The 19,258-nt window shown below is 40.6% G+C and overlaps 1 protein-coding gene across 2 annotated transcripts; it reads left to right on the plus strand.

Annotated features, from left to right (window-relative positions):
- The first annotated feature begins 1,672 nt into the window (after nt 1-1,672).
- On the plus strand, nt 1,673-14,805 carry LOC148041086 (uncharacterized). 2 transcript variants are annotated; one of them, XM_087676759.1, is made up of 3 exons: nt 1,673-1,885; nt 1,976-2,125; nt 14,117-14,805. In XM_087676759.1, the coding sequence occupies exons 1-3, from the start codon at nt 1,729-1,731 to the stop codon at nt 14,221-14,223; spliced, it is 414 nt and encodes a 137-aa protein (XP_087532885.1). In that variant the 5' UTR covers nt 1,673-1,728; the 3' UTR covers nt 14,224-14,805. The 2 variants fall into 2 exon arrangements, with proteins under 2 accessions (XP_087532885.1, XP_087532877.1); XM_087676751.1 differs by having other exon boundaries at nt 1,676-1,885; nt 14,072-14,797.
- Nucleotides 14,806-19,258: the final 4,453 nt, after the last annotated feature.

Consider the following 19,258-nt stretch of genomic DNA (forward strand, 5'->3'; position numbering starts at 1 on the left):
GTGGTTTCATATGCAAGATGTTAAGCCTACTGGCCGTCCTTTACCTTCTCATGCAAAGGTTAGTTAGGTTGATTATTTGTAGTTTGATGAGTAGAAGGCCAAGACGGCCAAGATCCCTTATGCATTTACAGTGGGTAGTTTGACATAGCATTTGTAGTGGGAGTTGTGTCACACTATATGGCTACACTTGGTAGATGGCATTGTGATGCTATGGAGAATATTATGAGGTATCTTAAGGGCATCGTAGCTATGTGCATATGTTACGGTGGCTAGGATACATGAGTTGTATGGTACACTGACTCTGATTATGTAAAACGTGTAGATAATAGGAAGTCCACCTTTGGCTATATATTCACCTTTGTTGGAGGCGGTGTTTCTTGAATGTCCAGGATGTAAAATGCATGGCCCTATCTACTATAGAGATAGAGTATGCTATAGCCGTTGATGCTTGCAAGAAGGCTCTCTCGTCGCGAACCTTGATATTATTGATGTGGTTCTTACATTGCATTCGAATTCTATGAGTGACATTTAGTTGGCCGAGAATTTGATATTCCATGTGAGGACAAAGCACATTGAGGTGCGCTATCACTTCATCAGGGAGGTGGTAGAGGACAAGTCTATTGAACTTGTCAAGATCTTGATAGATGAGAATCCTACAAATTTGCTCACTAAAAGTCTCTCAATAGAATATTTTGTCTTCCTTAGGAAAATGATGGGTGTAGAATGAGATGACGCCTATTTCTCATACTGTTGTACTTTATGTACATTTGTACTTTGTCACTTTTTTCTTGTTCTCTTCTCACTAGGGGTACATTCACCTTTAAATGGGAGGTTGTTGGGGGTAAAGGTGCTTATGCCTAACCAACCGTGTATTTATTACATTGACTATACTTGTATACTAATACAATGTAAGTGGTGGGCGCCCATCACGATCACTTCATTCTTTATTCTTTCAATGATATTTGAATAAGGGAAGGCTAGTCACATATTGTGACGGTCAGAGTTTCTACATACAGTCTCTCTCTCTCTCTCCATCTTCTATAGCTCTTACTTTTGCTTGTGTACTTCCACTTATGCTCTACCTTTCACGTTGCTCTTCTACCTCTCACCTTCTCACTAGCCATCATCACTCCTTGTTGGCCTGCCTTCCACCTTACACACACACACACACACACACACACACAGAGGGAGGATCATTTTTATTAATCGCTCTAGTTCAGATAGAGACAATTGTTAGGATAAAAAAAGAAAGATTTAAATTTTGGTTTGGATAGGCTTGGATGTTTGGGGACCATCGAAGCCACAACCCAAATAATAACATAGTATAGATTAATATTAACAATGTATTATTAACACATTATTACTACGTTTATTAGACTAGTGTGAAGCATGTGTCTCGTGATACACTGTGTGGTATATGTATAACGTGAATAATATTGTTGATTTCACTTTAGATACATCTTACAATCATATTGAAAACTTATTTAAATCTCTAACCACATTTATAATGCTTTGGGGTCTCTCAAAGTTGGTTTCTTTGTGACTAAACACCTTCGTCCAAAGGCACTTGTGATGGATGCATCACCGACCAGGTAGCTACTATTTTGACTATCTCGAATGTGTTCAAATAACTATGACGAAAAGGTCAAAACCAATGTAAATATTTTCACCCCCGTTTCTTTCGCCCCTCTTTGAATACAGATTTTGCACTTTCCATGAAATGTATCCATGAAGCGTTCCCTCTTATCCGTCCAGCCATCTTTCATGGCGTTGTCCGTCACGTCCGCATACTCTCTGATTCATGACAGCAAGCATGTCCACAACCATAACAAGACAACAGGCATTCTAGGGCAAGCATCCTTACCTCCCCCTCTGGCTTCTCCAGGTTGGTTCGACTGTCTCATCCAATTCCATCATCTTTCACGGACCGTCTGACAACTTATATGATTCTGGAATGTGCACTCGATGATCGCAGCGGCGTGTCAGAGCCTTTGTGTTTCTTTCTCGGCGTTCAAGCGATCCTCCCGAGTGCTGGCAATTCCAGAAGACAAGAACAGCCCGGTAAGTGAGGTTTCCAGTGATAGCGAGGAGCAGGTTCCCACAGCCTCCGAGAAGAAGAGCCAAGGTATTTCCCTAATAGGCTGCCCTTCCATTAAGTCTCTTTTGATTATGATAAATAGTTACGACTTCCTTCATTAAGTCTCTTTTGATTATGATTCCCTCCATGAAGTCTCTTTCGTTTCTGATTTGAAATAATCGTTTTTGGTTGAACTATACTTGGATCCTTCCCATCGTTCGTTTCAAAATTTGAACTGGTCTTTTTTCATGTTCTTTCAAAATTACAGCCATAGCTATGTTTTTATTCATGTCCTTTCAAGATTGTAACCATAGGTATGCATTTTTAAGAAGGGAACTTTCATCTTGACACCCTTTTGAGAAGGATTTTTTGAAAGTTGAGTCAGCTCTAGGATGAAATGAACCTGTCTTTTCCCAAATCCCACCCAAATATCGTGACACAGAACTCTGACTTAGGCCTTTGACATGCATGAAATAGATCAATCTTGAAGCAGACTTTTAGCACAGACATTTTCTTCTGTGATTTACCATCTGCATAGGGCCTGTAAGTGGAGATGCCTTTGGCCTTTATTATCCGATGTTATGTTTTGCTAGCTTGTGTTGAAGGTTGATTGCACACATTTCTTCAATGTATGCATCTTTGTGTCTTAGAATCCACATCCAATCATCTGCCTTCGTGTATGATCTTCCTTATCCAAATGTCTTGAGGGTTGGCATTCCTCTATTGTATGTATTTTTGTATCTCTTATACTCCAAGTAAGTTTAGTTCTGGAGCAACCGTTAGTTAACATCCACTTGCAACCACGTTAGACCCAAATGCTTACACTTTAAAGCTTTTCATTGTCTTTTTATTTCAGCTGATACCATGTACAGTTCATCTACTTTCAAACTCATAAACCCCTTGAATATGTACTTCAGAATCCTTTCTATACTATCTTTTGCAGAAAACATGTTTAAATGTGTGCAAACATTGTAAACTTTAGTGACGTATGCGCACATCAAACCAATACTAACCACAATGTCTTTCACCTTGTTATGATATTGGATTGTCAACAATGTACTGCTTTTGCAAATGAAAGCAAAAGCTGACCTTGTGCATGGTGTATGAAGCACGATCAACAAGGGTGGATGAATGATGAAACTAGCCCTCACATACCAAGGTTAGAGTTCCACAGTCCATTGGGTCCTATGGGCACCTATGGGCACCTATGGGCACCTATTGTCAGAAGTTACTTTGGGCTACATCCTCAACCAGTGTCCAACTGCTGTGGTCCTTCAAAAGTCCCCCCTTTGAGGCATTCTTTGGCACTTGGCATCTCCTTTCCCACCTTAGAGTCTTTAAGAGTTGTGCATAAATGCATACTCTAGATGGCAAGATAGGAAAGCTCGTGCTTAGAGCTGAGTTTTGATTTTTGTAGACTACTTTTTTGAGGCAAAAGCGTATTGATTGTTCAATTCCAAAACAAAACAAGTCATTACACAAAGAGATGTTGACTTTGATGAGAGGGATATCATGTAGTGTTGAGCTAAAATATGCGCTACATGTGGATTAGTCTCTTGGACTGCCTCAAAATTGCTTATTTAATGTAAAACCCTAAAAGAGGGAGTGGTTTGAGAGAGTTAAAACGAGGAGAGATTCTAGGCTGTTGAGGATTCGAAATGTTGTATAAATAGGCATGCTTTCCCTCCATTCAGCCTCAATCTCTTTTTTGTACGTTTTAGGTGCTGTAGCTTGGTTGCCCATACCTTGTTCACGGAGGCCATCTCAGTCGAGGATGCTCGACAATTCTACATCCATCCGGCACTTGTTTCCCACCTCCACCTTGTAGTCTACACTCTCTAGTATTGCCTTTGTTGTCCTAATGACTAGGTGAACTTTTCTCATTCCTGCGTTTGCTACTCCCAGTTGCCACCTAGGTTGTCGCCACCTTCCCAAGGCTATGGTGTTGAGATATCGAGCTCCACTCGTGATATGCCAGGGTGACCGTTGTGCATTTATGTCACCGACTTGTCAGTTGCAGATGCGGTTGGTACACCGCCCATGAATAATAGCTAGATGACAGCTATCCTTATCTACTCTAGTTCGTGGCTCAGTTAGTATGCCACCTTAGTTAGTTGAGTTTGGTTTGAGACCCATATATAGGGTTATTCTATTTCTATGTACTTGAGTTCTTTTGGCTTACACAACTAAGAAGAGGAAAACTGTTTTCAGCCTCCACCCTTGTGTGTATTCCCCCATTGTGCAAGCAAGAAAGCTACAAGTGAGACTCCTTCCTTCTCTCCCACAATCTTGACATGGTATTAGAGCCTTGTTCGTGGTAAGGAGCTCAAGAAAGCAAGCGAAGTTTGCGGTGTTCTGGTAAGAGGACCAGTGTTACTTTCATTTTTCTGTTTTGGGAGCAAGTCTCTGTAGGTAGCACAGCCGGAAAGTACAAGAGTGCATTGTCTCAGATTGAGACGCCCTTTGCGGTATAGCAAGAGGGCAGTATATGCTGCGGGTGCAGGCTTTAGCCCTCGGTTGCTCTGTTTTTTTGATTTGAGGCCATTTCGGGGCCTGTTTTGGAGGCAGAAGTTTTCTGCACGCACTCAGGAAAAGGTCCTGTTTTATGCTGTGCGACCATTGTTCTACAGGTCGGTGAAAAGTTACTGTAGAAATTGCATCGTATGCCTGTGCGCAGAGACATTGGGAGTTACAGAATCATCCTTGTTGCCTGTTGATGCAAAATCGTCACTAGGAAGTGACTGTGTGGTCAAATACCAGTTTCGTCAGTTTTGCAGATTTACCCTTGTGAGGCTGAAGCTGTGTTCTTTGCAGCGATAGAATTTTTTGCAGTGTTCTGTAATGGCATCTGATTCTCTTTCACAGATTGTCACTGAAAAGCTTAACAAAAACAACTTCCAAGCATGGAAGTTTAGAATGACGAATTTTCTTATGGGAAAAGGATATTGGGAATTTGTTGCAGGAAATGAAGAAGAACCAGTTTTTCCTGATGTTCCCAATCAATAGCAAATGCAGGCATTTAAAGCATGGCATGAGAGAGCCAAGAAAGTTATGTACTGGCTGTCTATCAGCATTTCAGACTCTATAATTGTGCATATTCAAGATGCAAGTACGCCAAAGGAGGCATGGGATACTTTGTTAAAAATGTATGGCACAAATACGCAAGCCAGGAAAATGCAGCTCAAGCAAGAGTTGCACAATGTGCAAAGAGAAAATATGAGCATCAATGACTACCACATGAAGATGAAGAAGATTGCAGATGCACTTGCTTCCATTGGGTCACCAGTGGAAGATGATGATTTAGTTTCTGTGACCTTGAATGGTCTAGGAAATGATTATGCACAGTTCCGAACATCCATTTCTGTCCGTGAAAGATTTCCTGATTTTGAGGAGTTGATTGCTCTTCTAATTTCTGAGGAGCAGAGAAATGGTGGTGCATCTTCTTCAGGAGGAACTTCAAAAGAAGCTGTCTTCTACTCAAATGCTGGAAGAGGTAGAGGCCGAGGTAGAGGAGGCCGATCTGGAGGCCATGGTAGAAATCAGAATATGCAGTAAACTCAAGAAAACCAGTCCTATGGAGGAGGACGTGGTAACTCTAGAGGCAGGGGGAGCCAAAGAGGTCGTGGTGGATGGTAAAGAGGCCAAAATGCAAACAATAATGTTGAATGCTACTACTGTGGTAAAATGGGTCATATGGCTAAAGACTGCTATAAAAAGCAGAATGACATCATAAATGAAAAATTGCAACAATGGAATTATGCATCTTCTAGTAGACAGGGTGATGACAGGAATGAGCATTTGTTTATGGTCCAGCACATGAACAATTCTGTGACAAGTGCAGAAGAACTCAGGTGCATCAAATCACATGACAGGTCATGCAGAATGGATGGAGGATGCAAGGAAAATGGAAAAACCAGGATTTGTGGAGACTGGTGATAATATTGCACATCCTATTGTGTAGATTGGAAAAATTCATTTGTCTATGCAGGATGGGAAAAAGAAATATATGTCCGATGTATTTCATGTCTCGAATATCACCAAGAATCTGGTTTCTGTTGGTCAAATGGTTGAGCAGGACTTGCAGGTCAGATTTAATCCTCATGGATGCTTTGTTGAGGATATGAAAAATAAAGGTCGCTTGATAGCAAAAGGAAAGAATAAGGGCAGATGGTTTACGTTGGATGCAGACATGCCTGAATTGAGTGCAGCAATGTTTGCATATGGGACCGGTGTAGTTGCAGATATTGATATTTGGCATAAACGCATTGGTCATGTTAATGTACAGCGACTTAAATCAATGCAGGCCCAAAATATTATTGCAGGATTGCCTAAATTCAAGGTTGCAGAAATACATAAGGTATGTGAAGCGTGTCAATTTGGAAAACAGGCAAGGAAACCATTTCCTAGACATGTTCAAGAGAGTAAGAAGCCATTGGAATTAATCCACTCTGATGTATGGACTACTAAAGCTGCATCTCTTGGAAGCTGTCATTATTTTGTCACTTTTATTAATGACTATAGCTGAAAAGTTTGGGTGTATTTTATGAAAAAGAAAAGTGAAGTTTTTGGGTATTTCAAAACTCTTAAAGCTATGGTTGAAAAAGAAACAGGCCTGCAAATAAAATGCCTAAGGTCAGATGGAGGGGGAGAGTACCTCTCAAATGAGTTTGCAAGGTTCTTGCAGGAGCATAGCATAAATCAGCAATATTCATGCAGTCATACCCCACAACAAAATGGAATTGCAGAAAGGAAAAACATGCATATTGGAGAGGTATCTCGTGCCATGCTCAATGAAAAAGACTTGCAAGATTTTTACTGGGCTGAAGTAGTTGCTACAGCAGTCTACATAATGAACAGGACTCCCACTGCAGTAATACATGGGATGACTCCAGAGGAGAGGTATACTGGTAGGAAACCAGATATTTTTCATTTGAAGATTTTTGGTTGCATTGCCTATGTTCATGTGCCAGATGAGTTGAGATCCAAGTTGGATCCAAAAGCTGAGAAGTGCATCTTTATTGGTTACTCTCTGCAGCAGAAAGGGTATAGATGCTATAACCCTTCTACTCGTAAGTTTACAGTGAGCAGAGATATTGTTTTTGATGAGATGAGTAGCTGGTATAAACCAGTAAATGTGATTGATGATGTAGATGCACAAAATGGTAATGCTGCACAGAATTCACAGCAGCAGTCACAAAATATTAGTGGACCTGGAACGTCCTCTAGCAGTGGTTCACATTTTTCGCCATGGATAGGCAGATTGAGATCAGAAGAATCTTCTCAAAGCAATGCAGATAGTGGTATTCAGGTATCGCGAAAAGGAAAAGAGAAGGTAGATCAGCCCATGTTTGATGTGAATGCAGGTCACTCTTATGTGGATGGTGAATCCAGTGGCTCAGAACAGAGCATTGATGATGAGTTGGGTATTCCTTCTATTGTTACACCTGGAGTAAGAAAGACCAGGGATGTTTTGAGAGCACCTGGAAGTGAACCTACTTTGCGCAGGTCTACCAGAGCTAGGTATCCTGTGGATAGGCTGAAATATGATGGATTTACAGCCAATCACTATGCAAATATGGTCAAAGTGATACAAGAACCAGAACCCACTTCTTTTGAGCAAGTCATGGGAAAATAAAAATGGGAGAAAGCCATGGATGAAGAAATGGATGCCTTGGAAGCAAATGCTACATCGGAATTGGTACCTTTGCCTAAAGATAAGAATGCAATTGGTTGTAAGTGGGTTTATAAGGTGAAACACAATGCAGATGGTTCTGTAAATAAATATAAGACAAGATTAGTAGTCAAGGGGTATGCACAAACATATGGCATTGATTATGAAGAAACATTCAGTCCGGTTGCAAGGATGGCAACTGTAAGAGCAGTCATTGCTATGGCTGCATCAAAGGGATGGTCTTTACATCAGATGGATGTAAAGAATGCCTTCTTGTATGGTGATTTGCAAGAAGAGGTCTATATGGAGCAACCACCAGGTTATATGCACGCTGTTCATCCTGAGTTTGTTTGCAGGTTGAAGAAAGCTTTGTATGGCTTGAAGCAAGCACCTAGAGCATGGTCTGACAAGATAGGACAATATCTTGTCACTATTGGCTTTCAGATTTCCAAGGCAGATTTCTCACTTTATGTGAGAAAAACAGAGAAAGGTATATTATGCTGCTTGTCATTTATGTTGATGATTTGATTATCACAGGTGATAGTGATGAAAATATCCTTCATGTGAAAATGCTATTGAAGCAAAAGTTTGAGATGAAGGATTTGGGAGAGCTGCGTTATTTCTTGGGCATTGAGGTGATTAGATCACCAAGTGGGATACAGCTCTTGCAGAGACAGTATGGATTGGACATGCTGTCCAAATATGGGATGACAGGCTGTAAGCCTATTTGAGTTCCTTTGGAGCAGAATATGAAGCTGAGCGCAGATGTAGGTGAGCTTCTCGAAGACCCTACTATGTACAGACGCATAGTAGGAAGTTTGATTTATATGATTATTACCAGGCCAGATTTGAGCTATGTTGTTGGATTGGTAAGTCAGTTTATGCAGGCTCCAAGGAAACCGCATTTAGATGCAACTAGACGCATACTCAGGTATGTGAAGTCCACATTGCAGTATGGACTATTTTATGAGACTGGGGTTCAGATACAGTTGCATGGATACACTAATGCTGATTGGGCTGGTAGTATTTCTGATAGACGATCTACCAGTGGATATGCATTCTCTTTTGGGAGTGCTGCAGTCACTTGGAGCAGCAAGAAACAACCTACAGTTGCTTTGTCGAGCACAGAGGCTGAGTACAGGGGTGCAGCAATGGCTGCATGTGAGGTAGCTTGGTTGCATAAGCTACTTTATGATATGCATCAGTCTACAGATGGGCCAGTTGTCATTTATTGTGATAACATGAGTAGTATACACTTGCCAAATAACCCAGTCTATCATGCTAGAACAAAGCACATTGAGGTGCATTATCACTATGTGCGGGAGAGGGTTTTACTAGGTCTTATTGATCTAGTTTATGTCAGCACAGAGGATCAGGTAGCTGACATATTCACGAAGGCATTGGACACAGAGAAGCTGCGCAAATTCAGAGACCTGCTTGGTGTGCAGGAATTGGGATTGAGCTCGAGGGGGAGTGTTGAGATATCGAGCTCCACTCGTGATATGCCAGGGTGACCGTTGTGCATTTATGTCACCGACTTGTCAGTTGCAGATGCGGTTGGTACACCGCCCATGAATAATAGCTAGATGACAGCTATCCTTATCTACTCTAGTTCGTGGCTCAGTTAGTATGCCACCTTAGTTAGTTGAGTTTGGTTTGAGACCCATATATAGGGTTATTCTATTTCTATGTACTTGAGTTCTTTTGGCTTACACAACTAAGAAGAGGAAAACTGTTTTCAGCCTCCAGCCTTGTGTGTATTCTCCCATTGTGCAAGCAAGAAAGCTATAAGTGAGACTCCTTCCTTCTCTCCCACAATCTTGACATGTGGTTGAAATTTTTTCTCTCTCCTTTGTTGTACAACGTTGATTTAGTACATCATCTGTTGTATTCGTTGCTATCCGACGTCTTGGAGGCTGCCTTTTTGCGATTTGCGATCTGTTAGGAGTACGACACACTTTCCAGCTCATTATCTCTGCCTCCGTTCTCGAGACATGAGAGTTCGAGATTGTGTATGCATTCTGTACATGGTTTGTTTGTTGCATGAGCTTGTATATTCAATATTCATTTACTTTTTCATTTAGTGTATTCATTGTCTCTGAGTTATCCTAACCCTATCTGTGTTTTGTGTTGAGTTGATGCTTTGGCAAACACTTTTATTTGTGTCCATCCATTTGGGTATTCCTTTTCATGGTATTAGAGCTGAGTACTTTGAGAGAAACCTTAGCCTTGATCTAAAAACTCCTTGCAAAAAACTAGAACCACAAAAAGGAAGATGACTTTAAACACATATTCACCACATCAGGATGCTTTCGAGCCTAGCACATTGAGATTCGAGCCAGAGTGGGTCATAACACCTACTATGCAAAGATCTGACATAGCCGGAGAGCTATTTGACTACCATGAAATCCCTTGATCTTATGAGATTACATGGCTTGCATACGATCTTATCTTGATGCATTGAGCTCAATAGTAGATTGAAGGAAAATTTGAGTTATTTCCTTCAGATTCTGAGCACCGGTCTAATGGTTTGCAAGAATGATGGAAGATTGTCCATCTTGTTGTGGAAATTGACATGCAATAGAAACCTTTCATCTCCATCTGTATCTCTTTCATCTCTTCCACACACATCTCCACTTTCATTCACTCAAATGTCAGGTACACAGAACAACACTTCTTAATCTTTTGAATTTACTTTCTCTTTTTCGCAAGATATAGGTGATCTAGGATGAAGGAACTCTTCAAAACTAAGTATTGGCTCATAAGCCCTGAAAAAGATAGATTCCTCCATTTGAACTCAAGAGAAGATAAGTAAAAGTTAGAAGATTCATTGCTAAGTGTTTTTTCTTCATCTTTTTCTTCCGCTTTTACATCTCATGGTCAATTTGATTTTGGTGAATCATCATTTGCACTTAATGGACAAAAGGAACCTAACTCATTTTCCACTATTACACCAATTACAAATCCATTTAATCGCCCACCCATCCCTCATCTTCCGTTGCACACTTCTTTTAGTCTCCATTAAGTGCAACTCATTACACTTCACACACCACAATAGGGGCTTCCTCACACTTAGGCATAGCCTTTAAGACCTCTCATTTTTCTTATGCGTGTGGTGTATTCGTGATGCTAGCTTATCCTCCCACACACACTTTTGGGCTATCCCCCTACATGGATAGCATCAAGTGTGGAGCATTTGACACCATAGTTCATCTCTATGGCTTTACCTAGTCGACCACTTGCTCATTTTGTAGTGCCGTACTCGATATTTGGACAAGGCTTACGTGTCCAAATGCCTCCACCTCCATGGGCACTTGGTGAAAACATTCATGTTCTAGTGCCTTCAAATCAATCGGCACTCATTGGACACCCACAGCATATTTTTGCCTATCCTCCTTTTCCTCTTGTTTCTTTACCTTCTCCACCTCCACTATCTTATACTCACTACCCGTACCCATCTTCTTAGATACCTCATGGTTCTTCATCCTCATCAACTAAGTATGCATTTAATGATAAGACCTTTTGGCATTGAGCTGATTCCACAAAGCTGTGGAGTCTGCAGTCACTCCAACTTGAGGATCCATGGTTTTGTGGGGATGAGCGATTGTGACAAACTCAAATTAGTCAGTGTGTCGAGAATGTACTCGACTTTGCATGACTAGAGTGAATAATTGGTCCCATCTAGCTTCTCCAAAGTGGGGAGAGGGGGTAGGGCAGGCACCTGAATAGTTGGTGTCTTAACTGTCAACCGTGGACTTGTGGGACCAGGGAAGAGGGAATTGAGATAGAATGGTATGGTAGCTGGAATGGGAATTGGCCTGGCCAAGATATGTACAATTTGTGTCACCATCTTTGTTATGATCTCGGTGGTCTTCCTGATGATCTTCTTGGTCATGGCAATCGACGTTCATCAGTCTTCTCGGTTTGGGATCTCACTTTGGCAGTCCTTGCATCCCGACCCACACAATCCTACCAGTTGTATCTGTCTGCCATCTATATCCTTCAAAAAACTTGCAAAGAAACAAAGAAAATAGGCTGTGGCTGTTGAGAAAAACATGCCGGACGTGATGTCGGGATGTTGTTATGGGTCAGCTTGGTTGCTGTAAGACCTGCTGTGATGACATCAGCAGAGAAAAGGCTGTGAGGGGGCAGGCTGATCAGTCACAGCAGTAGGAGAGGTCCTGGCTGCAAAATTCAGGGGTTATCAGCAGTAAGACAGGCCTGGCTGCAAATGCAGGGGTTATCAGCTGCTGTGAGGAAACTACAGCCTGTAGGGGCTGCTGTAGGTGAAATTACAGCCCTTGAAAGCTGGGCCTTATGAAAACACAGCAAACAAATGCTCTGTCGGATGCATAGGTAGCTTATACAGCCCTTGATGATGTTGCCCAGCAGTCTTCAGCATGTATGGATGCTCTACATCAGGCATGTCTGGCTCCCACCTTGGCAAATGATACCACGTGTGAGTGTGTTACACAGCAAAAGAAAAAGAACTTGGAGTGAGAAGAGAAGATGGAGACGAGAGAAATGTGGTGGAATTGAAGGAACCAAACTTGATTGAAATCGCATGGACAAGGCTGCAATCTGTCAGCCTCTATACACTGCATGGAGTGTTAGTGAAGGTGCTAGACGGGGCAGGGAAAGATGAAATATGAGGAGGGTTGTTTATAATGGTGACTGAGAGTCAGCAGAGTGAGGGCAGCCATAGATAGGCTGAGAATGTGAAACTGGCCGTCCAGCAAACTGGCCAACCTGCACTAGATGCAGGTCAGACTGGTAAAATCAGCAGTCTGCCCATAAATCCTGCTGAAATGCTGCCCGCCCATGGAGATGTCCACTCTGCCATGTGGCAGTGCTGTCTGCCTGGAACATGGTGAATGTTGGCTGCGAGGACATATGCAAGAACCTCCACCTAAAGTGCCTTGGAGGGGGAAACTAATGGACAAGGACTGTGTCAACGCTCCTACTGTTATAGGCAAAAGATGACCATGAAAGACACATGTATGCTAACAGATACCTCTCAGACGCTTGTAACCCTAGGAGATGTATAGGGATCTCTGGCGCTTGCAGAAAACTGGGTCTTTGTAGACATCTATGGCCCAACTGCAAAAATAAATGCATCACAAGTCTCTTGCTCAGCATCTGCAATGCTGCCTATTGAAGCTATACTCTTGTGGCTAGTTATTTTCTGTTGAATTGTGTTTGGTGCAAATTGAGTTGCCGTGAAGCTTCTACTTGTATATTCTCTATGATCAAGTATAGGACATTTTTCTCTGCTGCTATACGTCATCAATTTTGTGCCTCATTTGAGAGTAATGAAATCTATGTTCTGTCATAGTGAGATGTCAACGCCCTATGTAAGGACTTGGATACTTTTCTAGTATTACTATATTTGGAGTATGACAAATTCTTCCAGTGTACTTTGTCAATGTACACATCGGTGTACTGCTCATCACTTGAAAATACAAAGCATCTCGGGCAATATATGTCTCACTTATGTCTGATACCAGTGACCACATTTATTTGGGGATCATAAGAGAGCATTTTATCTAAATCTTACTTATTAATAAACTTATTAGTTTTCTTGGTGTTTTGGTATTGTTGCAAGACTATGAAAGTCTTCAAGTTTGTCCTCTCCCTTTCATCTCTCACTTATGTGTGACACCAGTGACCACATTTATTTGGGGGTTATAAGAGAGCATTTTATATAAAACTTCACTTATTGATAAACTAATTAGATTTCTTGGTGTTATCGTTGCAAGACTATGAAAGTGCTCAAGTTTCTCCTCTCCCTTTCATCTCGAGTGATTTTGATGTGCTAGGCTGGGTCCGGTCTTACAACCTTCTTCTCATGGTGTGGCTGCTATGAATTGCATAGCATTTTTTAAGTGTGTAAGCTAGGGCTTTAAGTTACTCTTAACGACTCGTCATCCATGTCCTTGGGTTTAGTCCACTACTGTCCTCTTGTGAACAGAGATGATAAGAACCTACTCTGCATGAAAGGTTATGTGCATGTTTAATGAGTGGATAAGTCCAGGCCATCTCTCTCTCTCTCTCTCTCTCTCTCTCTCTCTCTGTCTGTGGGGGTTAAATGAGAAGCCTGCTTATCAAGCTGCTCAAGTTTGTTTCTGCTTTTGTTGGATTAGGAAAACCATCCTAGATCTGTTTGAAGATTAAACCGTGAGTCAAATAATGGCAAGTTTGGGGAGAGAGAGAGAGAGAGAGAGAGAGAGAGAGAGAGAGAGAGAGATTCATTTTACGAAAAAAAAGAGAGAGATTCATGTGAAGTGTGGAAAAAAAAGAGAGATTCATGTGATTCTATGCAGTAAGAGAAGCTGTGAAGAAAGGCCAGACAACAGCTATTATAACAGGGGCTATTGCAGTGGTACTTGGGGCTGCTTATCTCCTTCTGGTGCAACTTTTGGACTCTCGTGGCATCAATTTAGTGCCTCCACCTCCGGAAGCTTTTGAGCCTTAGGTTAATGAAAGAAATATGCATCTTTCCTTATGGCTTCTTGCATCTGGTAATGTGATATGCCAATTCTTTGACATTGTCTCCAGTATTTTCAAATGGAGGCTCATAAAGAAAGCTGTTTGATGGTCTCTTGGGGAGAAGAGGATCAGTCTTGTGTAAGGAGGGGTTAAAATAAGAGAGCTGGCATTTGGTGCCATTTCAAGTAATATGCTAATGACCATAAGTGGTTCTCCACCCAATGGCAGTCCGATGATTCAAGCAACAGACTTGCATTTTTTGGGCAGATAAAAGAGGGACTAATCATGTTATGCAAGAATGGATTTGCATGTGAATGCAGGTAAGTATTGTAAAAGCCTCACAACAAGGCTATCAGTATCGTCTGTTTGTGGCAATTGATAGCGCTTACCTTGTACGGCATAAGAGGTTTAACAACTGTAAGAAACACCTCAATATTGAGCACATGCTACATCCTTTAAAAATTTATTGCATACGTTCACGATATTATGTACAATGATAGATATGTAGTTACTTTCTTATGCACAATAAAAAATCATCTAGCTTGAAGCTTATTTGATCAATGTACTTATGTACTCAATGCAACATGTGACATAGAATACTTCGTCTGCCAGCCCACGTAAAAAATGTCTTGGCGACTCATAGCCAATTCACCCCAAAAAGAGCAACAACTTTACTTGCTTTATAAACAAGTTTGTGTGAGAGATGCTCCATGACCTTGTGCAAGCCATAAAATTAAGTAATGTAAAGCCTTGGGCATAGCTGCAAATTTTGAGTTGAAACATACTAGCATTTGCCATACTTTTAGGGACATTGGGCAAAGGAAGTTTAGGCAACATCATGGTGGTTAGGGGAATACATTGGATAGGATGGATCCTGACAGCAAGCTTATGCTAGCTAACTATCATTTTCTATTGTTTTTTTGCATGTTTAGATAATTTATCTGCCTAATCTCCCACACTTCAATTTTGTGCCTATTGAGAGTTCTTTTGATTTTCATACACATACAATCCATTCTACATATTGCATTTTATCAACATTCAATGTTCAACATTTTATTCTTTCTTCTCTCCATGTTCATTGTTTCTTTTCAATCTAGTCATATGCTTTTGTATCATGGCACTCTGAATGTTATCAAAGCAATGTGCAAGGGCTAATTGATCATGGATAGCAAACCTAAAGAGGCATTTTCAACATGATAGCAAGGCTATGTTTTCAACATTTGAGTTCAAGCAAGTAGATTGTGCATGCTCGAACGATCAGAGACGCATGGGAAATGAAACTTATTTGTTGCCTTTCTGCAAGAACAACTATCAAGGTAGGAGAAAGGCTATGTTTTTAGCCTTTTGCAGCAAATTTGATAATTTAACCATCTCTAGCATGGTTCATGCATGTGTAAGGTGAGTGAAGGAAGCCTAATAGAATTCCTTTTTGGAGTTAGAGGGGGTTGTGGAATTTTTGTGGAGGTATTTAAGTAACCATGTCTTCTAGCACTAAAATGGAGATCCAAGCGCTTATGGACCATAAGGTTCCAACATTATCAGCTCTTCCACGAGATCCAAAGCTTCATGATGAAGGCTACAGCATTTGGCAAGTAATGATGGAGGCCATTTTGAAGTCTTGCGATCTAGTGGACTTTGTGACTAAAGCCATTGACCATCGGAAGGTTAGGACTTTGTCACTCTTTCTCAAGAGGAGAAGAAGCAGTTGGAGAAGATATTTACACATTGGGTTAGACTAAATGCCTATATTCACTCATTCTTATTTTTCTCTTGTACATTAGCCATGATTGCTCACATGAAGCATTTGACAAGTGCTTGTGATATATGGCTAGAGTTGGGATGAGCTTTACATTGACCATCCAAAGGTTAGGACTTTGTCACTCTTTCTCAAGAGGAGAAGAAGCAGTTGGAGAAGGTAGCATTTGACAAGTGCTTGTGAGATATGGCTAGAGTTGGGATGAGCTTTACAATTGGATGACCATAATCAAGTGGATGTCTTTGAAGGTTTAGATGTAGACTTTGAACCCAAACAAGTTTGCCTCCATGTGAGAGCATGTTAATAAACTCTAACAATTGTGGATGCATGTTTAAAATGTTGGTAAGATTATCACTTTTGAAGGCATAGCGGTGATTGTTGTCACAATTGTCTCCCCAATTTAGTGTCGTCTATTCCACTTTGATTGCATTAGGGAAAACAGAGACTCTTAAGTAGGAACATCTAGTTCCTATAGTCTTGGATCATGAGGAGCAACTTAAGAACCTTAATCCTTCAAAGTTCAAGACCATCACATGTCAAAGATTCAAAAAGAAATCAAAGGATAAAAAGAAGGATGATAAACCCAAGAAGGACAAGGACTCTACTGGTCATAGTTGTAGTAAAACATGTCATTTGAAGAAAGATTGCTCAGACAAGAACAAGAAAGATAAAACTATGAAGGACTAAAGACTATTAGCAGCCCCCCTAATCAATGGCATTTCTTCACGTAGAATTCATTGAGGCTTCTACACTAGATACGGCATTGATGGCTCCCCAAACTTGAGAGTGGATCATAGACAATGATGCTTTCCACCATATTATGCTTCCCCTAGATGATATAGCTTATATGGATTCAATGCATGAGAAAATTTTGATTGGTGACAACTCTTTGATTCCTATGCAAGGTAAATGTAATATGCATCTTATTTTGGATGGGCATGGTGGTGCTCTTACTTCAAAGATTTTTTATATAACAAGCTTAAGCTACCATCTTATTCAGAGTGGGCATGGTGTTGCTCCTACTTCAAAGGTTCTCTATGTAACAAGCTTAAGCTACCATCCTTTTATAGTGAGCAAGATCTATGAGCTTGGTCTTATAGTTAAGTTTGATGCAAATTCCTTCATAACTCTTGATGGCAAGGCTAGACAAGTATTGTGCCAAGTGTAACTGGAGGATAGTGTCTACAAGATGCAAAGCTCCATAGTTTTTACCTCCTTACATCTTTCTTCACAATCTCATAGAATGAGTTGTGGCATGCTCAATTCAGCCATCTTAACCTTTGAAAGGCAACTAGTGACTAGCTTGTTAGTGGTTAATCAAATGTTGGGGTGAGTCATTCCCCTTGTGTATCCTACATTCAAGCAAGGCTTAAAGCTAGGCTACTGAGCCTATGAAACTTATTTCCATTGATTTTATGGATTTATGAGGAATGAATCCCTTAAGATGAGTCTTTATTTCATACTAATTGTTGATGGTTTTAGCAATATGACTAGGGTATATTTTATGGAGTTAAATTTAGAATCTTTATCTCATTTTTTGCGACTACTTCTCTTTACTTGTTCCCAATATTGCTCCTTTTGAGGATTATTTTTTATTAAAGTCTAATGAGTCATATTTCAAGATTTTCATATGCGATGCCTATGTTCACATTCTGAGAAAGAAATGATAGGTTTGATCCCAAGTCCAAGAAGCATGTATTCTTTGGCTATATTTCCCAACCATCATAGGGGTACCACATTCATGATCTAGTCTCTCGAGATATCTATACAAGCTAAGAAGTTTGATTTGTTGAGTTTCCAAATACAGAGTGGGGTGAGGAGCACACTATTCTTGGAAATCATGGTGACAATTGGGTGTTGAGCTAGTGCCTATGAAGCCTATGATAATTAAGGCCCTCATTCCAATGTGAGGCAATCAAGTTGAGGGTGTTGACAATCAAGCCTATGATAATTAAAGCCCACTCTAATACCAATTGTTGGATTTAGGATTACAAGAATGCAAGTACATAGGTTAGAAAAGAAGAAGCTTGAGAGAGCACAACTCAAGGTTTTTGAGAGATATCATTGAAGAAAATTTACAAGACTAAGCATCCTAAAAGTGAATAGACATACATACAAGGCTAGGGAAAAAAACCTCCTAATGAGGCGAAAAAGTGTCCCAATTATCCTAAGTGTTGATGATTCCCCTTCTATGCATTGATCATATCAACAAGACAAAGGACATGCAAGATGAGCTTGCATCCTTTGGCATGATGATTTCATAAAAATACATGGTGATGATTCTCATTACTTTGTCATCCCTCAAGTATTATGTCTCCTACAGCAACCTTCTTATCTCCAGGGGTCAAGAAACGCTTCTATGGAAAAGCAAGCTCTACTTATTTTCAAGAATGAAGAGAGCCTCATGGAGATTGCTACTAGTGGATCCAACCTTACCAAGGTTATTGCTACAAGTTCTGGAGGGGACATTATGAAGGACAAGAAGGCCATAAACAAGCAGAAGAAGCAGTTTGCATATTTGAAGTCTTCTTTGGGCTCTGATATAGATTCATAGAAGCCTAAATGCCCACACTGTGGGAAGAGCACTCATGTTGAGAACTATTGAAAGAAATATCCCCCACCTTCATCCAAGAGCGAGGGATGGAACTAGTACATCTAAGCCCTCCTCTACTTCTTCACTAGCTATTACACATGAGTCTGTGTTTCTTCACATCCATGAGATAAAGATGCCTTCTTAATTAGTTGTCTCATCTTTTGAGAGGCCTTGGCTTATTGACAGTAGTGCTTCAAGTCATATTACTTCTCATAGAGATTTGTTGTATGATCTTCGTCCTCAAAGGGTATAGTTATTGTTGGTGACATTTGTTCGGTGCCTATTAATTGCATTGGCACTTTGCCACTATTGCTTGACCCTCCATCAAGATCCATTTTGGAAGCCCTACATGTTCCATACTTGGGCTTCCACTCCTCTCCATTCATGGCCTTAATAGACTCAAGCAAATCATCTAAAGACATTTTTGCACAATATTTGTTGGTATACTGTCCTTGAATCTGAACATCCTAAGAAAAGAGACTTGCCACCAAAATACTTGGAGTTTAGACCTTGAAAATTGAATAATAATGATTGTCAAAATACTTAGAGTAATGCTTTTCATGGGACTTTTAGAGTAATTAGGGGGGTTGAAATAATAATGAGACCTTAAAAAGCAAGTACTTAGACGACTCTAATTCTTTTGAGACCTTTGTATAGCTAATCCAAGTTACT

Source organism: Lygodium microphyllum, chromosome 1 (genome assembly GCF_053477565.2).
Source record: "Lygodium microphyllum isolate KBCC chromosome 1, Lygodium_microphyllum_v1.1.10, whole genome shotgun sequence".
Lineage (NCBI taxonomy): Eukaryota > Viridiplantae > Streptophyta > Polypodiopsida > Schizaeales > Lygodiaceae > Lygodium > Lygodium microphyllum.